The sequence below is a fragment of the Pterocles gutturalis genome, unplaced genomic scaffold, assembly GCF_000699245.1.
Source record: "Pterocles gutturalis isolate BGI_N339 unplaced genomic scaffold, ASM69924v1 scaffold23313, whole genome shotgun sequence".
NCBI lineage: Eukaryota > Metazoa > Chordata > Aves > Pterocliformes > Pteroclidae > Pterocles > Pterocles gutturalis.
The window spans coordinates 82300-104065 of record NW_010123678.1 but is presented as its reverse complement, the minus strand read 5'-3'; the positions used below and the strand labels follow the sequence as shown (position 1 = coordinate 104065).

At 33.9% G+C, this 21766-nt stretch overlaps 1 protein-coding gene across 1 annotated transcript in view; it reads left to right on the top strand.

The window, feature by feature from the left end:
- The window catches only part of DPH6 (diphthamine biosynthesis 6), a gene marked incomplete at its 3' end in the record, with an annotated part of 131776 nt that overhangs the window by 38843 nt on the left and 71167 nt on the right, over nt 1-21766 (top strand). The window contains exons 3-5 of the mRNA XM_010078000.1: nt 3054-3127; nt 5292-5410; nt 18114-18175. Coding sequence (XP_010076302.1) covers nt 3054-3127; nt 5292-5410; nt 18114-18175 — 255 coding nt within the window. The remainder of the gene's footprint in view (nt 1-3053; nt 3128-5291; nt 5411-18113; nt 18176-21766) is intronic.

Here is a 21766-nt window from a genome sequence, read left to right as displayed (position 1 = left end):
AGTTGATGGGGTAGTTTGCCTCTGGTAACTTATGACTGAACAATGAACGTCGTTACTTAAATGGTCTTTAGTGACTGGTTTTCCAGAATAGCTTGAATACAGGTGTTTTTTTTTTAATCCAGAAATAGGCAGAAAAAAAAACAAACTCTGTGATAACACACTGGATGAGAACTCTCATCAACCAACACCCCGAGTCCTTTTCCTCAGGGCTGCTCTCAGGCCATTCTCCGCCCAGCCTGTATTTGTGCTTGGGATTCCCTCGACCCACTTACAGTACCTTGCACTTGGCCTTGTTGAATTTCATGAGGTTTGCATTGGCCCACCTCTCTACAGATTAAGATCTATAAGACGAAATATGTAACATGTACATAGTTAAATATAGTTACAATTATTTACTGTGTGACCGTAAAAGATTTTTTTTTACCTGGCAAAATCCTGTAAATCAGTGCATGAAGAATTTAATAGCAAAATCTTACTGGAATCAAAAGGAATGGTCACAGTCTTACCCTTAAGCATGTCTTGATGTCAACATATTGTGATGGACTCATCTAAAGAAGTCAACTGTACTGTTACTGTACATGTATAAGGTCTTAAAAAAATAGTGTTTGATAGTTGATATTCTGTCAGCTTGTGACTTTCTATTGCACATGGTTCTTTATAAGAACAAATTGATTTGTGTCCTAATGTAATCTGAAAAAAGTAAAGATTGGATTAGAGTCAGCTCTGTTTAGTAGAGTGTAACACTAATGTATTCACCTGCTGTTAATTTAATGAAAGCAAGACAATTCTGGTAATCTCAATAAGTAGAAAATCTGAATAACCTTCATTTTGCCTTTTTCACAGATTTTGCCTGTGTTTGTTGTGTTGTGATCATGGACCCTAGTGTGTTCCATGAAGTAATAAATATTTACTATTTGAACAGATTTCTAGTGTAGCTGCAATGCTGATAGTAGATACCACATGGTGGCTAGCTGCCGAAACCCCATGTATATCCTACAGCTCTTACTACATTAGATAGTGGTATATTGTTTGTATTGTTATGTTACCTTGCATGAAGAAGTGGTAATGAAAAAGCATTTGAACCATTGTCTCTGACACTGGGAGGCTATAGGATTGATTGTAGAGGATGTTTTTGGGTTGGTTTTGTTGTTGTTCCCTGGATCATAGACTGCTTTACTCTTCCCCTGCCATTGGCCCTGAGTCCCTGGTCTGCATTTATGATCACATAAATGCAGCTGCTTTTCTGCAGTGTTTTTCTGTTTTTGTCTTCCCCTGTTCTTTTATGTAGTTGAATACTTCTCTCCCTATAAAGACATTCAGTTTTATTACCATATATTCTCCTAGTCTCTTAATAGTCTGAATGTTCTAAAAAGAGCTTTGAAGAATGCAACTTAAGTGCAGTTGTAGCAGTACAGGTAAACTTCATATTGAAACTGCATGAAACAAAGGAGCATGGGGAAAACATTTCAGACATACTTGAAGATCCAGGAAGGCTTCATGATCATTTTATCCAGCTTATTTAAAGAAAACTCTACTTACATAACTGCTAACTTTTTAAGAAATGTAATTCTAGGTAGGTGAGTTGAGTAAATTGAAGTGTCTGTGATTTATCTTTACTCCGAAAAGACTTTCGAAATGTTGCACATGAGATAGCTCAAAGAGAAGCAGAAGTAGTATTAGCTGGATAATAGTGATACTAATGATAATACTGGAAATAGATAATGAACAAGTGACAGATAAGCTAAAATTAATTTTTATTGGTACTGTTACTTCTGGATATGTGAGTTGCATCAACCTGAATCCTGTATGATGTGGCATTAAGTTTCATATTAAATGATACAGCCATTAAGGACATGTAGAAGTACATAAATTGAACAGTGATATATTTTTCAGATTACTGTAGCTAGGAATTTTGATAAATATGGTGACTTTTAAATCAGAGAGTATGAATAACTTAAGAATTTGGTTTGGCAAATATGAGGTGAGGGTTAATGTAAAGAAGAATAAGATAATAGATTAAGGAAAGAGTATCCCACACAGACATAAACCAAGAAATTTTTCCCTACTGTATAATTATGAATAAAACATGTTCCACAGCATTTTATTGATAGGAAACTGAAAATGAATTTTAAATTCAGTACCATAGCAAGCAAAGACTGATTTGATTTTGAAATAAATATCTAGTTATATAGTTGAAAATTTTGTGGTAAAATCTTGCTGCAGTCTTTGTAGGATTTTTGTCTTACTGAGCAGGTCCAGAAGGTAAGTCATGCTTAGTCAGTGTAGTTGTGATCAGCCTTGGTGAAAAGAGGAAAACAACTTTAATGAACATCTAGCTGGAGCAAATTTTGGGAAAAGAAGGTAAATTCAGCATGTTGATTGGGACTCACGCAAATTAAAAATGCAAGAGCTCATGAAGTATGTGCATTTTCAAATTTTACATTCTCAGTGTGTTTACAAGAGAAAAAAAAGTACTGTTGTCTTAGGTAATTGTAATGAAACAGAGAAAATACGTCTTGGAAAATTTTTTTTTTAATAGCAGAATTTTTAAAAGGTGACATTGAATAAGTTGCCTGCAAGTTTTCTTGTTCTGATGTAAGGATGAAAAAGAGTAATCTCACAGCCTCTTGTACTGCATATTATGACAAATGCTAACGGTTTAATTAATCATCATGATTGTACGTTGCTGCTATTTATTTGTAAATGGGATAGCTAACACCTCAGTTATAGTGAGGATCTGTAAGTAATTTTTATGATGTCAGGGAAACTTCAGGATAAGCTGTTAAATCTGGTACTTTTCAGTTACCCTGGTTATTTTCTCTGTAGCACGGTACTTGAGTTGAATGGGTCACTGGTTAGAGTAATAACCATGTAGCACGTCAGCTGCGCTGCTCTCTTCTATGCAAGATCCGCATTCCAGCCCGTTCAATTCCATTTACAGGGCACAGGGAAAAAGATTTATTCTCGCTTGTTTCTGCTAGTAGACGTACTGAATCTCTATCGCTTAGGCCAGTGTATACTGCTATCATTAGTATTCCATGTCTTTTTTTCAGGACAAAGAAGGAGTGGAGGGTGTATCTGTGGGAGCCATTCTTTCTGACTACCAGAGAGTTCGAGTTGAAGATGTGTAAGAAAATATTAATCTTTATTAGTATACACGTTCTGGAAAGTACTTTTTTTTTTTTCCTAACTCAGATTCTGGAGCAGAGACAGCTGTTTTATTTCTCATGTTCTATGATACCCAATTCATGCAATTTGTTAATATAAGCGTGGGGTGTTTTGTTTTGGTTCCCTCCACCCCAGAATCACGTATTCATTAGTAAAATCCAGTGGAGTCTATACTGGATTTTTGGGGTGCTCTGAATGTGCTTCATGGATCCATTGAAAATACTCAGAGTTTTGATGTGAAAATAGTTGAGTAGGTTCAAAACTTTGATTTCAACAGAAAGCTCACTCAATTCCAGTGACTACAGTGTTGTGGTCAAGTGTCTCTATCTTGCAACAGAGTTTTAATATAGGGGAGCAACCTGTGACTTATTACCAGGAGTTAAATGCAAGATAATCCTTATGTGCATATCTTCCCTTCCTTCCTTAATATCTACAGTCTGTTATCGTTATTCAGGAGCTTTCATTTGTCATTTCTACTGTGCACACTCTTTAAGGCTAGATAGATTTTGCTACTTTTTAACAGTCTCAATTAAAGGAAGACTTATGTAATGAGAATTGTGTGGGTTATATAAGCTGAGATTTGATTTGGGTCTGGAAAAAAATTTTCACTATATATGTCTGATGAAATGCAAAACCACCTTGTGTTAAAAATTATATATAATTTCCTGACTTCCTTAGTTATTTGTTGATGACAAAAGCAAATATCTAGAATACTTTATGCACTGTAAGAATGGTGAAGTTAATGCTGTGCCAACTTGACTCACATCAGCAAGTTATGCAGCATGGGTGTTTTTTTTACACTTTACGTAGGTAAATAGCAATGAGAAATAGCGCCTTTCTTTGTCTTTTCCTTTATACTTCAAGTGTTTTAGTGGCTGCCTGATCAAGTTACTAGATATTTTAGAAAAACTTGCTTTTGTTGATTCTGGGTTTCAGGTCTTTTACCACAGACAGAAGTTTGACAGGACATCACAAGATTTCAGAGAGACCTGATTAATTCTAAGGTCACTCAGTGGTAAAAAAATGTTGCATTGATCTGTAGATATACCCTTTGCAATAAAGTTGTTTCACATAAACCATCCTGGTTACTTGGATTCAGCTCATTTGTTTGCTAAAGTTAGGTACCTAAATGAACTACTGCACATTCAGAGTTGCTGAATATTTCTTTCAATTTCATAGTTTAGTGCTGTGTTGAAATATATGGAAGTGATAACAAAATCACATTATATTGGTGCTAACTATGGATTTCCCTGTCAACATTAAACATCTATTGAACTATAAAGTCTTCACACTAATGCTATATATGTGTCTTGGGGGTCTATCTAACATATGTAAGAAAGCCCATGTATTAGATAAACAGTGATAACTGACAAATAAATGTAATTTTTGAGTGTTCTGAGCTAATCCCGTACTTATATGTTTTATAAGTTTCTCAGGAACTAAACATTACACATTTTAGCACCAGCTGATGGTACTTGACAATTTGCAGAAGGGTTACCTATCGATAGTGCAAATTAGTGATTCTCAAATTTGATAAACAATCAAATGCTGCGTATCAAATGCTGTCTAAATATGATATGTATCAAAACAAATAATTAAATTTACATTAACAAGTTGTTACTTTGTATCACAAGCTGTATACATTTTCCTGAGTGATTCTTTTCCTTGGGTGTTGATCCAAATCACAGGTTTGTTAAGTGTAACAAATTCAGCATATTGTACTAGTGACATGTGCCATATTTATCACAGAGCGGTAACTCTTGCCTTAGCTGTGTTCATAAAAAGTGATCACTTCCTCATGTATTAATTGGTTTGTGTCCGTAAAAGTTTAGGAATGCATTTTCTTATGGTTTTACTTATGTTCCCATTGAAATCTGTTTACATCAGTGAATTACATGTTACTTACATAGATGAATGTACAACACGGTTATTTTTTTTTAATATTAGACTTAATGTGTATGCTGAAATCTAGGAAGAGTAAAGTATTGTAATTGAAATTGTAGAAAATATTGTTTAAAGGGAGGGAATGAGAGAAATCAGTTTTCTTTAATTTTACTTGAATCATGCTGTGTAAAAGCATAATGCTTGGCTTTATCCGATTTTTTGTTGTGTTTTTTTTTAAGATGCAGAAGGCTTGATCTTCAGCCTTTAGCTTACCTTTGGCGTCGGAACCAGGAAATATTGCTTAAAGAAATGATATCATCTAACATTCAAGCCATAATCATAAAAGTGGCAGCTTTTGGTACGTATTAGATTCTGAGCAATATTATCTACTCAGACATGTCTACTATTGTCTACTTCCCATGGACAAATCCACAACATAACAGATAAAACCAGAAATTTTGTTCTATATTTTAGGATAAGAAATGTTAATATCAAGAAAATATAAGAAATTGCATAGCTGAATAACAGTCATGATGTCTGAATAATTAATTTACCTGTTTGCAGTTCACTCTTAGACATGTAAAAGCTGGAAAGTAATTCTTCCTAGCATAGTCATTAAAATCCTTTTGTAATTTTTTTGTTCTAGTGTGGTTTTGGTTTGCAGTAAAGATGCATAAATAATTCAGTGGTTCACAGTATTGTCATTTATAGATGATGCAAACTGGTGGCTAGACTATGTTATAGAACAACCATGAAAGTTTTAATAGAAATACAACAAATTAACATCAAACAAGATGTCATGGTATGAGGCAAAAACATTTTGTGTAACAACAGTCTTTCAGTTGGTAAAGCATATAGCAAACAGAAATAGTTTGTCATTGCCTTAAAAAAAAATGGTATTTACAATGTAGTTGTTTAATATACCAGAAAATCAACGTGTCTTTTCTTTGTCAAATATGTAAAATTAGGTTTGTATAATGAAGCAAATCAATACAAAAGTTAGCCTGTTCATTTATTTTTTGAATGTAAAGATAAGGTCAAATGACATTTTGTAGGAAGGCTTATTGAATTATGTGCTCTATAGTCCTAAGAAGCATGTAAGAAGCATGTTAGTGGTACCATATATTCATTTCAGGCCTCTGTGCAGTTCTTCATATAAGAGTATCAGATGAGGTCTTAAGCATAAAGTGTGACCAAAGGACTTTTTCTTTTTGGGTTGACCGTAATTTGCAGTCTATTGGACCAAAGAATGGCTAGTATAATACAAGAGGATCAGTGGCATCGGTCGCTACAGATGAATGTTTAAAAAAATAATGTTGTATTAGAAGTCCAATGGGTGGTTTATCTGGGCCACTTTCACGTCAAATTCATGATGTCTGTCATCTTTAAAGAATGCTTTATAACAAAGTAATTTATCCTAAATATTAAACAAGAATTGAGTTATAATCCTGTTAGACTGAATGAATTCAGTGGCTTTTTTTTATTAAGTATTTTTTTTTTAGTGTAATTGTTCTTCTTTAGCTGGTATAGTTTCTAACTAGTTTTTACATTATCACTATGATGGTCTTGCTGTATTGTTCTCTAGGATCTGCTAGGGTTTCTAGTGGGATTAAAATTATTAGAAATACATCATTCCCTCGTTCACTTATAGGTAGAAAGCAATATAATTTAATAAAATTTTCCTGAATTTTGGAAGGCCAGTTACTAATACATATTGGAAAAAAAAAATTTTTTAAAGGAATAGTAAGGCCATGTAAAGTACATTTTTATATTTATGTTATTTTTCCACAAAATAGAATGTTTGCATGGCTTATGCTGACATGAAGAAAAAAAAGAAGAATATGTAACATGCTTTTTCACTTAAAAATTATTTTTCATCATACTTAGGTTGTTTTAATTAAGTTTTGTACAATTGAAGCAAACTAATTATGAAAAGGAAAAAACCTACACAAAATGAAACAATTAAATACTATTTCAAATTTATTTGAAAAATGTTAAAGAAATTATGATTTAAATAATAGAGAAAGCTATTTCACAAGTAACCATCATCGTTGACCTGTCTTACGCTTGAAGCAAGATAAGCTTGTCTTTTGTATTCTACAGTCTTAAAAAAACTTAAAATTCACTGCTTAGTGCACAAAGAGTGCTTTGTGGGCTATTCATTGAAGGAGCAAATACCGTAAATACTTGTAGATAGCAATTAGAAAATTACTGTGAGATTTTTTTTCCTTATTTTTTTGGCTACAGGTAAAAGAAAGATCTTATCAGAGTCAATTTCTCACCTGCCTCAGGGAGATGTAATTAGATGTAAGCAAATTTAATGGAGCTTGTGTGCTCTGGGGCTATTCTATAATGCTTTAATAATTGCATGCCTTATTAAAGTGGATTTAAGGTATGAAGTCTGTTTAACATATCAAGTGGCAAAGAAGATAAGATACAGTTTAACTTTTTGCCTCTTAGATTATTAACGAAAGCTAAACTGAATGAAAATATTTAAAATAAGAGATTTAAGAGTCTGAAGGGTAATGCAGTGGATGGCACATTGTACAGATGTTAATGCAAGAAGCAAATCTGTAAGTTGAGCTTGACCTTCATCAGCGCTGGCATACACTCGCCTTGTCCAGTTTTCCATTAACTCAGTGCCAGTATTGGTAAGGTAAAAGCATGAGATTTTATGTAGAAAACACATAATTATGCAAGTAAAGGAGGATTAGTTTAGTATATTTCCCAAAATCCACCATTACGAATTAATACCATAAACTTTGCCAGCGGCAAGAGTTTTCTATCTCAGAGTATTGTGCTTTTCCAGATGGGATACCAATTGCTCTCACATGCAAAAGCACTATTGTTAGCAAGCCTTCTTCACGTGCCTGCTGTTGATCTATAAGTAGATCAGCTTTCTTTCCTTTAGAGTGTATTTTAGAGGCTTTAATGATGAGAGAAAAAGATTCCATGATCTAGCATCAAACCTGAGGAATAATAATTAAAAAAAGCAGCTCTGCATGTTTATCTTCAGTGCCATTTTCTTTCCATTAAAGGTGCCTGTATGATGCATGATACTTTTATATTTGAAATATACCCCTCTTCAGTGGAAATCCCAGAAAGTCAGAATGAAGTTAGTCGGTCTTAGCTAAAGTAGAAGCAGTTATTGATTGTTTTTAACATGTGTGTTTACCTGAAATTCCAGTAATATCCATTGCTCATGTGAGACCGTAATATGGCACAAGCATAAAATGCATTTTTTATATCCTTGTTCTCGACACATTTTACAGATTAAAATGCAAATTAATTTGCAGAGTATGTATATAACAGATACAACTTTTAATCTTGGTAGCTTTATGTACTGGTCTTACCTGTGCCACATTCTGAAGCAAATTGCTTCCACTGCAGCACAAGGTGTAATAGGTGCAAGTGAGAGAAGGACGAAGGTTACACTTGGAGAGAATCTTTTGGTTCCTTACAGTACAGTCCTCAGTGAAAACTGAGCATCGATTTTTAATTTGTTTTACTTTACTTATACAATTAGCTATACCTAAATTTTGTTAAGAATTAACAGTAAAATTTAAGCCCCATTATACAGTCTAAAATGTGACAAAGTTCAGTTCTTATGCAGTTAAAGCAGTTTGTCCTCAGTGATTCTAGTTATTCTTGAAGTTTGAAGAGTAGTGTTCACCTTCAGTAAGTTTTATAAGTGCACTTTGTTAGCCTGAGAAAGTGGGAAAAAAAAAATTGCTTCTTCAATGTCTCAGTGAAAATCAGGATATAAGCTCAAATTTCTCTCTTTTATGGGATTAATATTCATTATTTACTTTGTACATTGCAGCTCCTTCCCAGTTTGGTTATACTAAAGGAATGCTTTATTATTGAATTAAATGCCTGAAAAAATGTTGAAATTATGAGATCAAATAATAGAAATACTAAGTTGAAAAAGCTCTTTCATGGTTAAATTATGTTTCTAACTTCTAGGAGAGAAATTATGACATAACACTGTTCAACAGTTGGTCAATAATAAAATCTGAAACTTTGTATCAGGGCTGATTGGCTTGTGGTCTTCAGCCTACAATTGAAATGGGGCTCTTATGCCATGGCTGCATCCTTTATCTTGAAGGTCCAGCTGCTATGAGTGCTTCTCGACAATCTGCATGCTCAGTCATGGGTAGAGTTGAAATCACAGGGGCTGTGGAAGCACTAAATTTTGGGATAGTGTGGGCCCTGGTTGCTTACCCAGGCTATTTCTCCCCATCAATTGAGTCCTTAGGGAGCCATTGCCATTTCCTGTGTGTCAAGAAATCCTGAAGTTCCTTCTCTAAAATGAGCTGTCTGAAGTACGTATATTTAACTTGAGTCACCTTTGCTCCAAGAAGATCTTGATGCTTGCCTCACAAGGTCAAGATGATTGGTATAGTCCTGCTGTACACTGAATGCTCTGAAAAATTGCTGGTTTAGGGATGTGTATGTTTTTGTATATCAGCTTTTAATTTAGAGAGAATGTTACTTCTCAGTATATTAAATCAGTACCTGTAGCTTTTGTTTATTATTTAAACCTAGCCACCTAGCTGTCTGCATTATTGTTTATTATTTGCATGCCACTAGTGTACAGAAGTGAAATCCTGACTGACTGAAATTGATAGCCGGACCCCATTAATTTTAATGGAGGTAAGATTTACGTCTATAGTACAATGAAAAAGAACTAGCAACACACAGTTCCTGGTTAACCTCTGGAGGGTGTAATTTAGTGTTACAGATAAACTGATCTAATAGTGAGTTGCTGCCAAAAGGTTGATCTTTCCTTCCCCCTTCTATCTGACTCTTCCAAACCACAAGTCTCTACTTGCTTCTGCCCCGTAAAAGCTTCTGTGATTGTGTGGCTGCAGCTGGGTGATCCAGCAGAAGGGAACTACACAGAAGGGAACTTGCTGTGTAGATGGCCTGGCTGCATGGAGGACAAAACTCTCTTTCAGAAGAAAACTTACCACTAAATTGGGTTGCCTGTCATTGCAGATCATATCCTGAAGTAGAATTGGTGGTTGTGCGAGTTTTGTCTGATCACATTATCTGTGCAATAGAAAGGAACAGTGTTCCTTGAAAATGTGTCTCGAGTTTTCAGTACGAAGTAATTTTAAAGTCATTATTTGGGAAATTAAAGGAACTTGGTATATCATTGTCACAGGGGAACATAACTTGCTTCTTCTAGATACTTTCAAAACATTCTCAGGCAGTTCACAAACACACAGAGAAGTGAGAAACATTTTAAGAAATCAATAGGAGATCCCAATTGTTTTCTTCTATATTGTATTGTAAAGATTTGTTTACTTATTACTAAATAAACTAAACATTGGCATAATTCTTTGCTAGTTCGGCTTATTTAGAGGTGATTGTTCCATTATTTTTCCTTGGGTGATAACCACACACTGGAGCTGTAGTGGAACCTATGACAGTCTTACAACTTTTACTCTTGATAACATCTGGTTTTATTAATATGAAAAAGACTTTTTCTGTTTATCTTGATTTGAAGTGGAACATAAAATTGCTGATAATATTTTTCCAAGTACTGTCAAATTGTAGAGATTGTCTATTCTGTTAGGAATAACGTAATTTAAAAAGTATCCTTAAACTTTTATTAGAAAAATTATCCCTGAACAATGTTAAAGTGTTATCTTGTATACACATACAATACCTTTTAATTAATTGTTATTGTAGTTTGTTTCAGATCATAAATTTGGTAAACTTATGCCTATTATATATGTTAGGAAAGATATTCTTATGAGTCTTTTCCCCCTTCCAGTCCTTGTTTCCTAGCTGACATATGTTTTTGTCACTGAATTTTCAAACCAAGCTTCCAAATCTTAGTTGGTCCTTTAGAGTTTAAGTGTATTTGACACTTTTGCCTTAGACTTATTCCCTAATACATTTGTCTACTACCTCATTTATCTACGTAATTTATGTTATTTACAATGGAAGAAAAGTACCACACCTGTTTATTCACCAGACATTGTATGAGAAGACTTGGGAACAATTATGAAACCACAGGAGTCATTTTAACTCAGGCCTTTTTTTTTTTTTTTTTTTTTTTCTGAGGGAAAAGATTCACATGGGAAAAGATCAATGTGGAAAAATGGGAATCGTATGCAAGACCAGAAATCAATCAAAATTACCTTGGTATTTAAGAAGAGTATGTTGCAAAAGAGATGAGTAGAAGAAAAGAGAACTAGGAATGGACTTTAAGTGAAGAAAAGTTTTGATTCAGATCATAGCTGAAAGGTTAGGAAAATAAGAAAATAGTTTTTGCATTTGGAATGTTATTTGCCTGATGCTTGTATATGAATGACAGATACTTTATTACCAATGTAGGATGAGATTTTGTAATGAGCTTTTAGTACATGGATATAAAGAAGTGTTTGAAAATAAAGTGTGTTACAGAAAGAGAAGAAATGGGATTTTGTAACAGTTTGCATAAGTGGATCTAGAAACAGGTTAGAGAGAAATGTTTCCCTCTTTGCTATCTCTTGAGCCTATAGGTTGGAGTTTGGGAAGGATGTCGATATTTTCCCTAGTAACAGATGGCAGGAGTTAGAAGGAGGAATGGGAAAGTGAATGTACCTGGAAACAGAAAAGTAATTGAAAGTTGACATAATTCAGTGCAGTGCGTCAAAGAGATGTCCGAGAGATGAAATTGCAGAGAGATGGCTTAAGACTGGAAAGATCGCTTTGCAATTTGGGGACATCAGATCACCTAAAGAAAAAGTGAAATGGAAGCAGTGGGCTAAGGATGGACCATTAGGCATTTCAAGTGAAAGAGAAAAGGAAGTAAGGATTCTAGTGAAGGAGACAGCAGAACATTCAGAGAACTCTGAGCTGAAAAATAGTGGAAGGAAAAGTGCTTAGTAAGAGGTATTAAAAACAGAAATAATCTTAACAGAGTGAAAATCAAGAGGCAGAAGTGTTGTCTTGTTAAAACTAGAACATTACTTGCTGCTCTTTAATGCTTGGTAAGTTCTGGATGCACATTCACTGTGTAGGCTCCTGTGCTGAAACAGGGTATAAACTCAAACCTTTAGAGGCATGTCTGTGTAGTTAGAACGGTAGATGCTTGCTTTCCAAGTCTCTCTGAGTTGAGATTTTATGAAACTTCTTGACCTAATCTGTTTCTTTATTTCTGCTCTGGCTTTTGCCATTTTGCAGGTGATCTGCTCATTTCCCTGTCAGAAGTGTCTGTTAATCTTTAAACCCTTTAAAGGTTTATGATTTGTCTACATGGGGATGTATTTAATTAAAGCGATGCAAGTTTTACTGCTTGCACAATGCCTCTTCCACAGTGACTGATTCAAATTTCAATGCTTTTCTTCAAAGCTTAACAGAACTACAACTGTTCAAAGCATGGAACTACCAGAATTCAGCAGCGAAGCTTTTTGATCCAAACTACGGTGCTGGAATGGTTGAACTTTTTGAATTAAATAGATTAATTAACAAATAATGCTCTAAAGTAATTCTACTCCAAACGTTTCAGTATGGCAAAGTTAAAAACACTGAAAACAGATTTATATCAGGGAAAGTCATACATCTGTGGCTGTATGAACCGAACCTGTAATAACTTCTAGTTTAAGTCTCTGCAGTCTGTTGAAAGTCCTGAGAGGAAGTTGACTGGGGCAGTATTTTCAATGAGGTGAACCATTTTCTGTATAGATTATTGGATTTGATTGAAAGCAACTTAATGCTGTTATTAAACATTTTTTCCACAATCTCTTTTTAAACTATGAACATGTCAGAGTTTTAAAGGTATCTGCCTGAAAATATTGCCTTGTTATTTGATGAAATGATACAAAATTTTTTCAGACTTATTGAGGTTTCTGTTCCTGAAATGGCAGAGCTAAATTGCTTTGAATCCTACATGTAACTAGAACACAAAAAACTTTCATCTTAAAAAAACCCAAAAATCGAAAGACATTACAGATAAAGTTAATATTGCTGGTATGGAGAGTTTTAGAGCCTTTTACATTTTAGGATTCTAAAATTTGGTGACATCAGATTAACCTAGTTTAGAAAATATTTGATGAACTTCTGAGAAAGAAGTTAAACTGCGATCCTAAATAAACTGCACTGGAAACATGCTATAACCACTTCAGGATTAACATCTTGTGACTTGACCACTTAGCTTGAAAAGAGTTAGTGTATTTCATATTCCATCCCTGTACTATTCCCACACTGGATCAATTACCCCGTAAAATAAAGAAAATAAAAAAAAAGCATATAATCAAGGTGCATTAATTTTGCTCTTTTAGACAATAAATTAGAAGTATATTAACCTCAACTCTGTTGGAGGTGGAATAATATCCAATATGTATTGCACTTCCCTTTCTTTAACTTTTATACAAAAATTAAGCAGCTTTTACATTTTGTTGATGTTTTGGAAAAGGAAATTCAAGGAATCTGTCCAGTTCACCTTTGTTATACAGGCTTTCATGTGTGAAAGTTATGAGGAAGTTTAAGAAACAACTATGAACCTGTCAAGTTATGCTACCAGACAAAAAGTTCACTTTCCAGCTTGTAATAGAAATCAAAGCTAAATGTGACACCAGGATAGTTTTCCTCACGGCAATTTAAGGTATAGGTTTACAATGCATTAATATCGCAGTGGCAGGTGTACCTACATTGTGAAGGGTATCTGACATTCCTGCACTCCTGCAGACTAAACCTGTTTTGCCAGCTAATACTTTTGTGTATGGGCTTTTCCTGTGCTGTTAGAAATGTACTCTTTGATTCTGTATCATTTAAAGAGTAGTGCTTGATCCTGCTTCATGAAAATCTCTGATTTTGTATTGTTTACTTAGGAGGAAAAAAAAACCACATTTAAAGTAGAGGATTTTACCTTCAAAAATAGTCCTGTTTGTTCTAATTCTCAGATGGGTTGTTGCATCTATCCTTTATAATCTCTTGCTTTCTCTACATATTTCTGTACCTTGAAGGTCTTATCACCTCTCTGTTAATGCTGTTTTCTTCCTGAAAAATAATTTTTAAAGAGTGAGAAATAAACTAGTTTTGGTTCCAGAAAACGTAAGACTTTCATTTCCACTTTTCCTGTTTAAAGGTATAAATAATTCTGCTTTTGGAGAGCAGCTAATTAGGACCTTTCCAGAAACCTTATTGTGCATTATACGGCCTGCCATGATCAGAAGTCTCTGTCTCTGACATCCATAATGATGGCATTTACTAATCTTCTCAACAATGCTTCTCAAGTCAGCAAAAAGAAGGGAAATTTAGGTTGCTGTAACTTTAAAACAAGTTCTGTTTTTTTTTTTTTCTCTGAAAGGCCATGCTAATTCTATGTATATGAAATTTCAAGAAGATTAATAATAGATAGCAATTTTGGATATTTGTTTTTAACCTTGTTTTATGGAAAAAGTCCAAGAGGAATAAGATATACCTTAAGGCTGGTTAGTCGGGAAAGGACAGAGGTTTTTCCCTATATTATCAGTAGGTAATGGTTAACTCATATTTTAGCAACGTGTATGTCTGTGGTAGTGATGTATTACGGGTTAGTTTGGTTCAGTGTAGCTTTTAGTATGTGCCACCACTTCTTAAGACCAATAATTAGGAACACAAAATTCTTTTATATTAAAAGACTTTCTTAAAAATCAAGACTATTTTAAAATTCTGAACATGTATAAAACATGTTCTGTTAGTAAGATGAGGCTTTGGAATGTGGATTTTATTGGCTGAATATAATGCCATGAAAATGGAACTGGGTTTTGTAAAGGTCTTGATAAATGCAAGTAGTGTCAGGTGAGAGCTTTATGCTATGCCAGTACACATGTACAAAGTGAACCATTGAAGATATGGTTCTTTCACAGAACTTAACACTAACATGCTTAACACCAGTGAAATGCCTTTTAGTAATGTTCTTCAGTACATTTTTTTACTACAGAGCAAAGCCCTGAATTTCTGCCCCAGTCTTTTGACACTGCTGTATGCTGCAGTTCTCTGTGGCTCTTGTGGCTGAGCGTAAGAGGGCTCTGCAATCATTGTTGATATCTGCAGGAAGGAGTTCTGCTTGTGTCAGTGGGTTTATCAGGAGTTACAGATGAAGTAGAAATTACTTCGAAGTGATTATACCATTTGTGGACACTGATTTTATAGTAAAACTAGGCCACAAAACTGAAGTGAGAGCAGAAGTTGTTTTACTAAACAGTGTTAAAAACAATGTTATCAAATCATCCAACGTGTTTCTGTTGTCATGTACTGGTCTGTCTCAAAGAAATAAAACCCCACTTGCTTTCTTGACAGCACAAAAGAAACTGACTGATGTAGTTTAGTTCGGGAGTTAAAAATGCATTGAAAATAATGGGGCATAACACTCTAGGGTTAACATTTATTCATAGATGATGCAATTAAATAAAACAGGCATTAACTTCAAGGTCAGTCATTAAAGTAATAAAAGTGAGTATTTTAATTGAATTGTAATTGCTTCCCATTGATACATGAAAGTTAAGTAAAATAGATGTCAGTGCTGCAAATTATGGTTTCCTTCCTAATTAATTTCTTAATTCTGCATAGAGTACTCCAGGCCCTGGACCTTGTTGTTGGTTTATCCACTCATCCAGCTTTATTCACATCTAGTTTCATGAAATATCTGGAGGATGTGGTTAAATGGAATGTACTAAGAATTTACAATACATTATTTTTCTTTTTGATCTGAATAGTTTTAAGAATCTGATTAAATCTACTCCTTTGTTTAAAGAAAAACATACCAAATAGAAATATAGATTTATACTAACTGTTCTGTAAGTATGGTTATAGATACTTTAGCACACTGATAGTAGCAGAGGACATATAGCTTCATCTGTACATGCATACCTTTCGAGATTTGAGATGTGGATTACTGGTTCTGCAAATTTCAAGTTCCGTTGATTCTTGATGGCTGTAGCAGATGGTCTTTATTCACTGACAATACAAACCTATTGGAAATTAAAGGAAACAATATTCTTCCAAAGAAAGAAAAGCTATCCAAAAATAGAATTCTACTGAGAAACAGAAGGAGTACATTGCACTTTCACAGATTTTAATGTAGGTGTGGGATATTAGTATTTACCCATAGTGTATACACAGGCAAATTATTTGTATAAGTATACTATTTGTATAGTAGTTTCTTTTAAATTATTGGTTTTTTTGTTCATTAGGTGGCAGAACAGTAGGTATATCCTTCTCAATATCAAAGAGAATTCCAAAAGAAATAATATGTTAGTGTGTCTGGTTCTTTTTCCCTTTTCACATGCTTATAATGTATCCCTTGGTGTAAATTTAAAGGAAACCAATTTGTTTTTATCAAGGAGAGGAGTTCCTTTTTGTAGAAAAGTAATTATGTCAATTAGGATTGTTAATGTAAATGTGTGAAATGGGTACTGTAATACAGTACTTGCTATTACTTGTTTATTTTAAGAGAAAAATGCTTGTTTAGCCTAACACCTGTCCCATTAAAATCAAAGACATAATGCTAAGCTGGTGTAAGTTGCAAGACAATACCAGAATCATTGGAACTATTGAAATGAAAAGAAGATATTTCAAAATTGTTTCCACAAGCATAAATTATCATCATCTTATATCTAGCAACACATATTTTTAGTCTGCTAATAAAGAGCAATAAACCAATACCAAAAAAGAATAGAGGGAGGAAGAAAACTCAGTCCTCTTTCATTTTAATTATTAAGCAGTTTTTAAAGTATTCCCCTAGATAGTAAGGGAATTTTTAATGTGCTTTAATGAAATATTTAAAAACTTTATTAATGTTTTGAGATCTCATTCACTCTAACTTGTTTTAGTTTCACAGGAATTTAAATATACCAAGAATATCATTGTAAAAATTAAAAGGCATATCAGCTATTTGAATTCAGCAATGACTTTATATAATAGTATACCACACATTTATATAACAGCTTTCATCATCAATGATCTAAAGTGCTTTGCAAGGCATGTACTTCAGAAATAGCTTCTAAATGGAGTCATTCTGGTGGCAGCTCTTTAATGATACCCATAAAGCAGTACAGTGTGAAAAAATAGACAAGTACTGCAATTGGCGCAAAAAACCCTCAAACCACAATAATTAATAGTAAAAAATCTGATCACTGAAAATTTTCCAGTGTTCCTTCACTTTCAGACATCATCATTTTTTTTTTTTCTTATTTACTTCGTATGTTAAGACCTTCTGACCACTCTAGTGTCAAATCCAGCTAGGTCATTTATTTGATTGAAGAAGATGTCAGCTCTAGAAACAGTTGATCCTGGATGTTTTTTAACCCAGTACTGGTTTTTGCCCATTATTTGGTTTATTCCAGTGACAATTTAACAGCCATGAGTTGGCAAAACTCATTAAGTCAAAAAGCTAAAACAGGAACACAGAGGGGCAAGTAAAAGGAATTATCAAATGTTAATAGGGTTTACTTTTTTTACCAAGAAAAATAAATACAAATGTAGATGTCATACAGAATATTTTGTGATGGATCAAAAGATACAATGTTCGAGACATTCTGTAAGTCTGAGCTTTCTTCATATCACCGTCCTTTTTAATTCTTACCTTTTTTATGTGGGTGACACACACAGAGGATGTGATTTAGCAAAAAAAGTTATTATTATGGAAGACAGTCTGTGTCCCTTCCAGCAATTTGCAGAAACTATGAAAAATTGCTTTGTATTTTAATTTAATAGTTATCTACAAAGGTAACTTCTGATTCAAAGAGGTAGTTTCTGTTTAGTATTTTTACTACTGGGGACCCATATGTTTACTTCACTGATTACTGAAATTTCTAAGAAAGGAAAACAGCAGCATTTCCAGTTGGTACACAGAGAAATGGTAATTACCCTTATTTTTCCACAAACATGGAAACCAGTTGCTCAGAGGGGATGTGAGAAGATTCTGAATAAGTCTGTTTTCTTTAGGATGGAAATTATTTTAGATATAGTGGGTCTAAGTTTCTAAGAGAGACATGCTGTATTAAAAAAAAAAAAGTATTTCTGCATGTCATAACAGTACTTTGTTATTTTTTTTACTTTTTTTTTTTTTCCCCCGCCAGGTTTAGATCCAGATAAACATCTAGGAAAAACTCTGGATCAGATAGAGCCTGATCTTTTGGAGGTGAGTATTACTTAAAGGATGCTCATACAGGTAAAGTTGCAATTAAAAAGTAACATAGGCAGAAATTCAGTAAAATTAACTTAATAAAAAATTACTTGGTTACTTCCAGAAATTACGCACTAACCCAAGGCTTATCTTTCTGCATAGGATATAATCATCTGATATGCACTTTCAATATGAAAAACATACTTTGTGGAAGTAGTTCACAAATGGTCCAAGAATCTTTAAAACAAACTAAAGGCAAGAAACCTCAGTATTAAGTGAACACAACTCATATGTCAATATAATAAAGCTAAATAATTGCATGCAAGTTAGAGACTTTCACAGCAGGGAATGTTAGCGGCAATATTGTAGGTGATACAAAACTTCACCTAACTTTGAATTGGAAGCTGTATTGACATGAGTGTTTGGCTCAGCTAGTAAGCCACTGAGAACCACAGTCTGCAAGTTCCAGTTCATGACTTGTGAACATGGTTAGACTGCTTCCAGGAGCTTGACTGTTAAGGTGGCATTGCACTGCATGAACATGCTGGACTGGAGTCTTCATTGCAGTCCATGTTTGTGTCATAGGGCTGCTCTGACACTGGCAGGCTGTATTGTGCAAGAGAGGAACATTACTGTGGAAGAGAAGTTTTACTGACACGTAAAGTCATGTTCTGCATGTAATGTAGAAATGGCTACTGATTGATAAATTCCCAGAAGGGTTGTTTGGAAGATCATTGGAGTCATGAGTAAATAATACATAATTTAAGAGTATGATAAACATTTAAGTGCTCCTCCCCCAGTTTGTTCCTGCAGATCACTTAAGCAATGTATTTCTTTGTCAGAGCTGTTTCTTTAGAATCTTAGTAAGTGACAGCTAAGGAAGGCTAAAGCGTTGTAACCATGAAACAATGAACAATTTTCTCTGGAACAGATTTAACAGAAGCATCAACTTTACTGTAATGTCAATTCCATACTCTTTAGTCATGTTTAGATTAGTTGAATATTTATGTGTGACTAGTTAAATAACCCAAAAGGAGGAAAGTACAGCCTCTGCTTTTGCAAAAAGCTCCTGTTACCAAAATTGAAGTTGCAAATTCAGTAGGGCTGCAGGTGGGTAGCTACTCACTTCACTTGAATCAATAGTCTTGACTTTCTTTAAAACCATAGCAGCAAGTAGTGCAATTTTAGTTATGTTATAGGGTATAATTTAAATAAGGCTTAAGAAGTATTCTTCCCCATTTGATTTCACTATCATTCATTTTAAAAAGAAAATAATAAAATAAGAAATTTAAAAGTACCTGGTAATTTGGGGAATTAAATGTATTCTTGATGTTTGATGGCTCAGGTGAAGTAATTCTTACTTCTTTGGTTTCTCTGAAATTCTTACTGTCATGGTTTAATACTTCTTGAAACCCATGTTTTTAGGTTTTATCTTTTATTGACACAAGAGTAAACAGCAGCGACTGTATAGCTTAAGGTGTGGAATAGGGCATTCTGACCCTACTTGGAACTGGTTGTCAGGCCATTGTAGGGGAGACGGCGCAACTGATGAGTTGTTCATGTAGCTGTTTCTTGTGCATATGCATGCTATTAAAGTCAGAGTTAGTACAAATAAATTGTTTTTACTGGATACTTAGTTGGCTTTAAGGCCTAATAAAACCAAATCATTAACTGTAAACTGAAGAGAAATGCTTAGGTTTATGACATGAAAAATACTCTTTTGCAAACCAGCTAAGTCTTCAGCATCAGAAGTTCTGGTAGACAGAGTGTGAGAGCAGTGAGTTCACAGTTTTCAGTAAGTAGGAGAGACAAAATTTAATATTCTGACCATACCAAAGCAGACACCCTAATAAATTATTTTTTAAAGTTGCACATCCCCCAAACTACCACAGCTTTATATACTTTTGTATCTGATTTGTGTTGTATTATCTAACCAATAATTCAAAATTTCACAGCAAATTCCTTGGAATTTGTTGTTCTTGTTGTTTTTTGCTAATTTATACTTTTTCCTTTTCTTGTGGGATTGTCTTTTGGGTTCTCTGTTGACACCTAGTGTTACTTTACATAGTTGTTTATTTAGCCAGGTGCAGGCTTTTTCATTACTGGATTTTACCTAGTGTGGTGTGCAAGTTTGTGATCATTTTTGCAGTTCTGTTCAAAATGAATTAAATAGTGTTCTATGTGTTCTCCAGTTTTGTTGAAAAACACTTTATATCTTCATAAGTTCAGTGCCTTAAAAAATGACAGTGTTGAATATAAGAGGGTCTTTGATATTGAATCACAACATGTATGACACGTTGAGTCATTTGGAATTGGTATGGAATATCCTGCTTTATATTTTAGCATGTAATCACAAAGTTCAACTTCTCTGATACTGCAAATCAGGAATTAGGACTTTACTTACTTCTTTTTATACTAAAAGTTTACTGTGAGGAACAGGCAATAAAATAAAAATCAACTTGTGTTACTGTAATGTGCCTATTATAATTTGTCTTTTGGACAAACAAGCATGAAGTAGTAATTTTCTTTTTAGAAAAAAAATCTTGTGTTGAGGCATTGTAAGAAATGTGTCAATGTTAATTGGAAAACAAACAAACCAACCCACAACCCAGCCCTGATTTAATCCATTGATTTATTTAACTTTGGAAAAGTATATTGATACCTACATTTTCAGTCATCTTATTTACTTTAGTTTATGTGTACAACAGAAATTATAATAATTAGTGACATAAAGATGAGGTGATTTTGCTGCTGTAGCAGCAGAAAAATGGAGGACTATTGAGTGGGAAAATCTTTGATTTAATTTTGCAATTATTTTTCTGACTTTACATACAGAAGGTTGAACTTATAAGTACAGTGATGATCTGCAACTCATACTTTTGTCAGGGGTGAATTTCACTGGCTGAGAACACTGGCATTGTGGCAAGGAAAGTTCTTGAATTATTGTGGTTTTTTTCTAAATTATAGGTGTTTGATTAATTATTGATGAATGGTTGCTACGTACTTGCTAAATTATTAAATTGCTTTCATGTCCCACTGTTTCCTGTATACCAGGAGCCCTAGCTTTTTGCATTAAAGAATTTGTTGGCAACTTGCCACATCTCAGGGGCTGCTCACACTTAGAATTTATTAGTACAATGGTAAATGCATATTATGGTTATATTGTCTGTCCTTCTCTCTCTGATAATAATAAGAAAATGTTTAGTCATTTGGATGCTTACCGTAGAACTTGATGAGTACTTCTTCATGTAAAGAGGGTTTCTATACGTATAGAGAATTTACTAAGTGTTAAAATTTCTGTCTGGGAACAAAGTCTTCACTTGAAATAGGAAGCACTTGAATCCATATCTTTTATCTTTGATTACTCAACTTGAATGAGAGTGTCATCTTTAATCCTTGTGTTTCATTCCCAAGGTAGGAAGAGACTGTTCTTCGGGTAATGTTTGAGTGGATCAGTTATATAGCCTGTGTCTCCTCTGTATTTGAGTTAAGATTAATTTTGTGTAGTCTAGAAGATGTTTTCATCATATATTTCTTTTGGATTTTAAATTGGACTTGCATTTCTACTTAAGTGTCTTTTGTAAATTTGCTGTTTTCTGGCCCTTC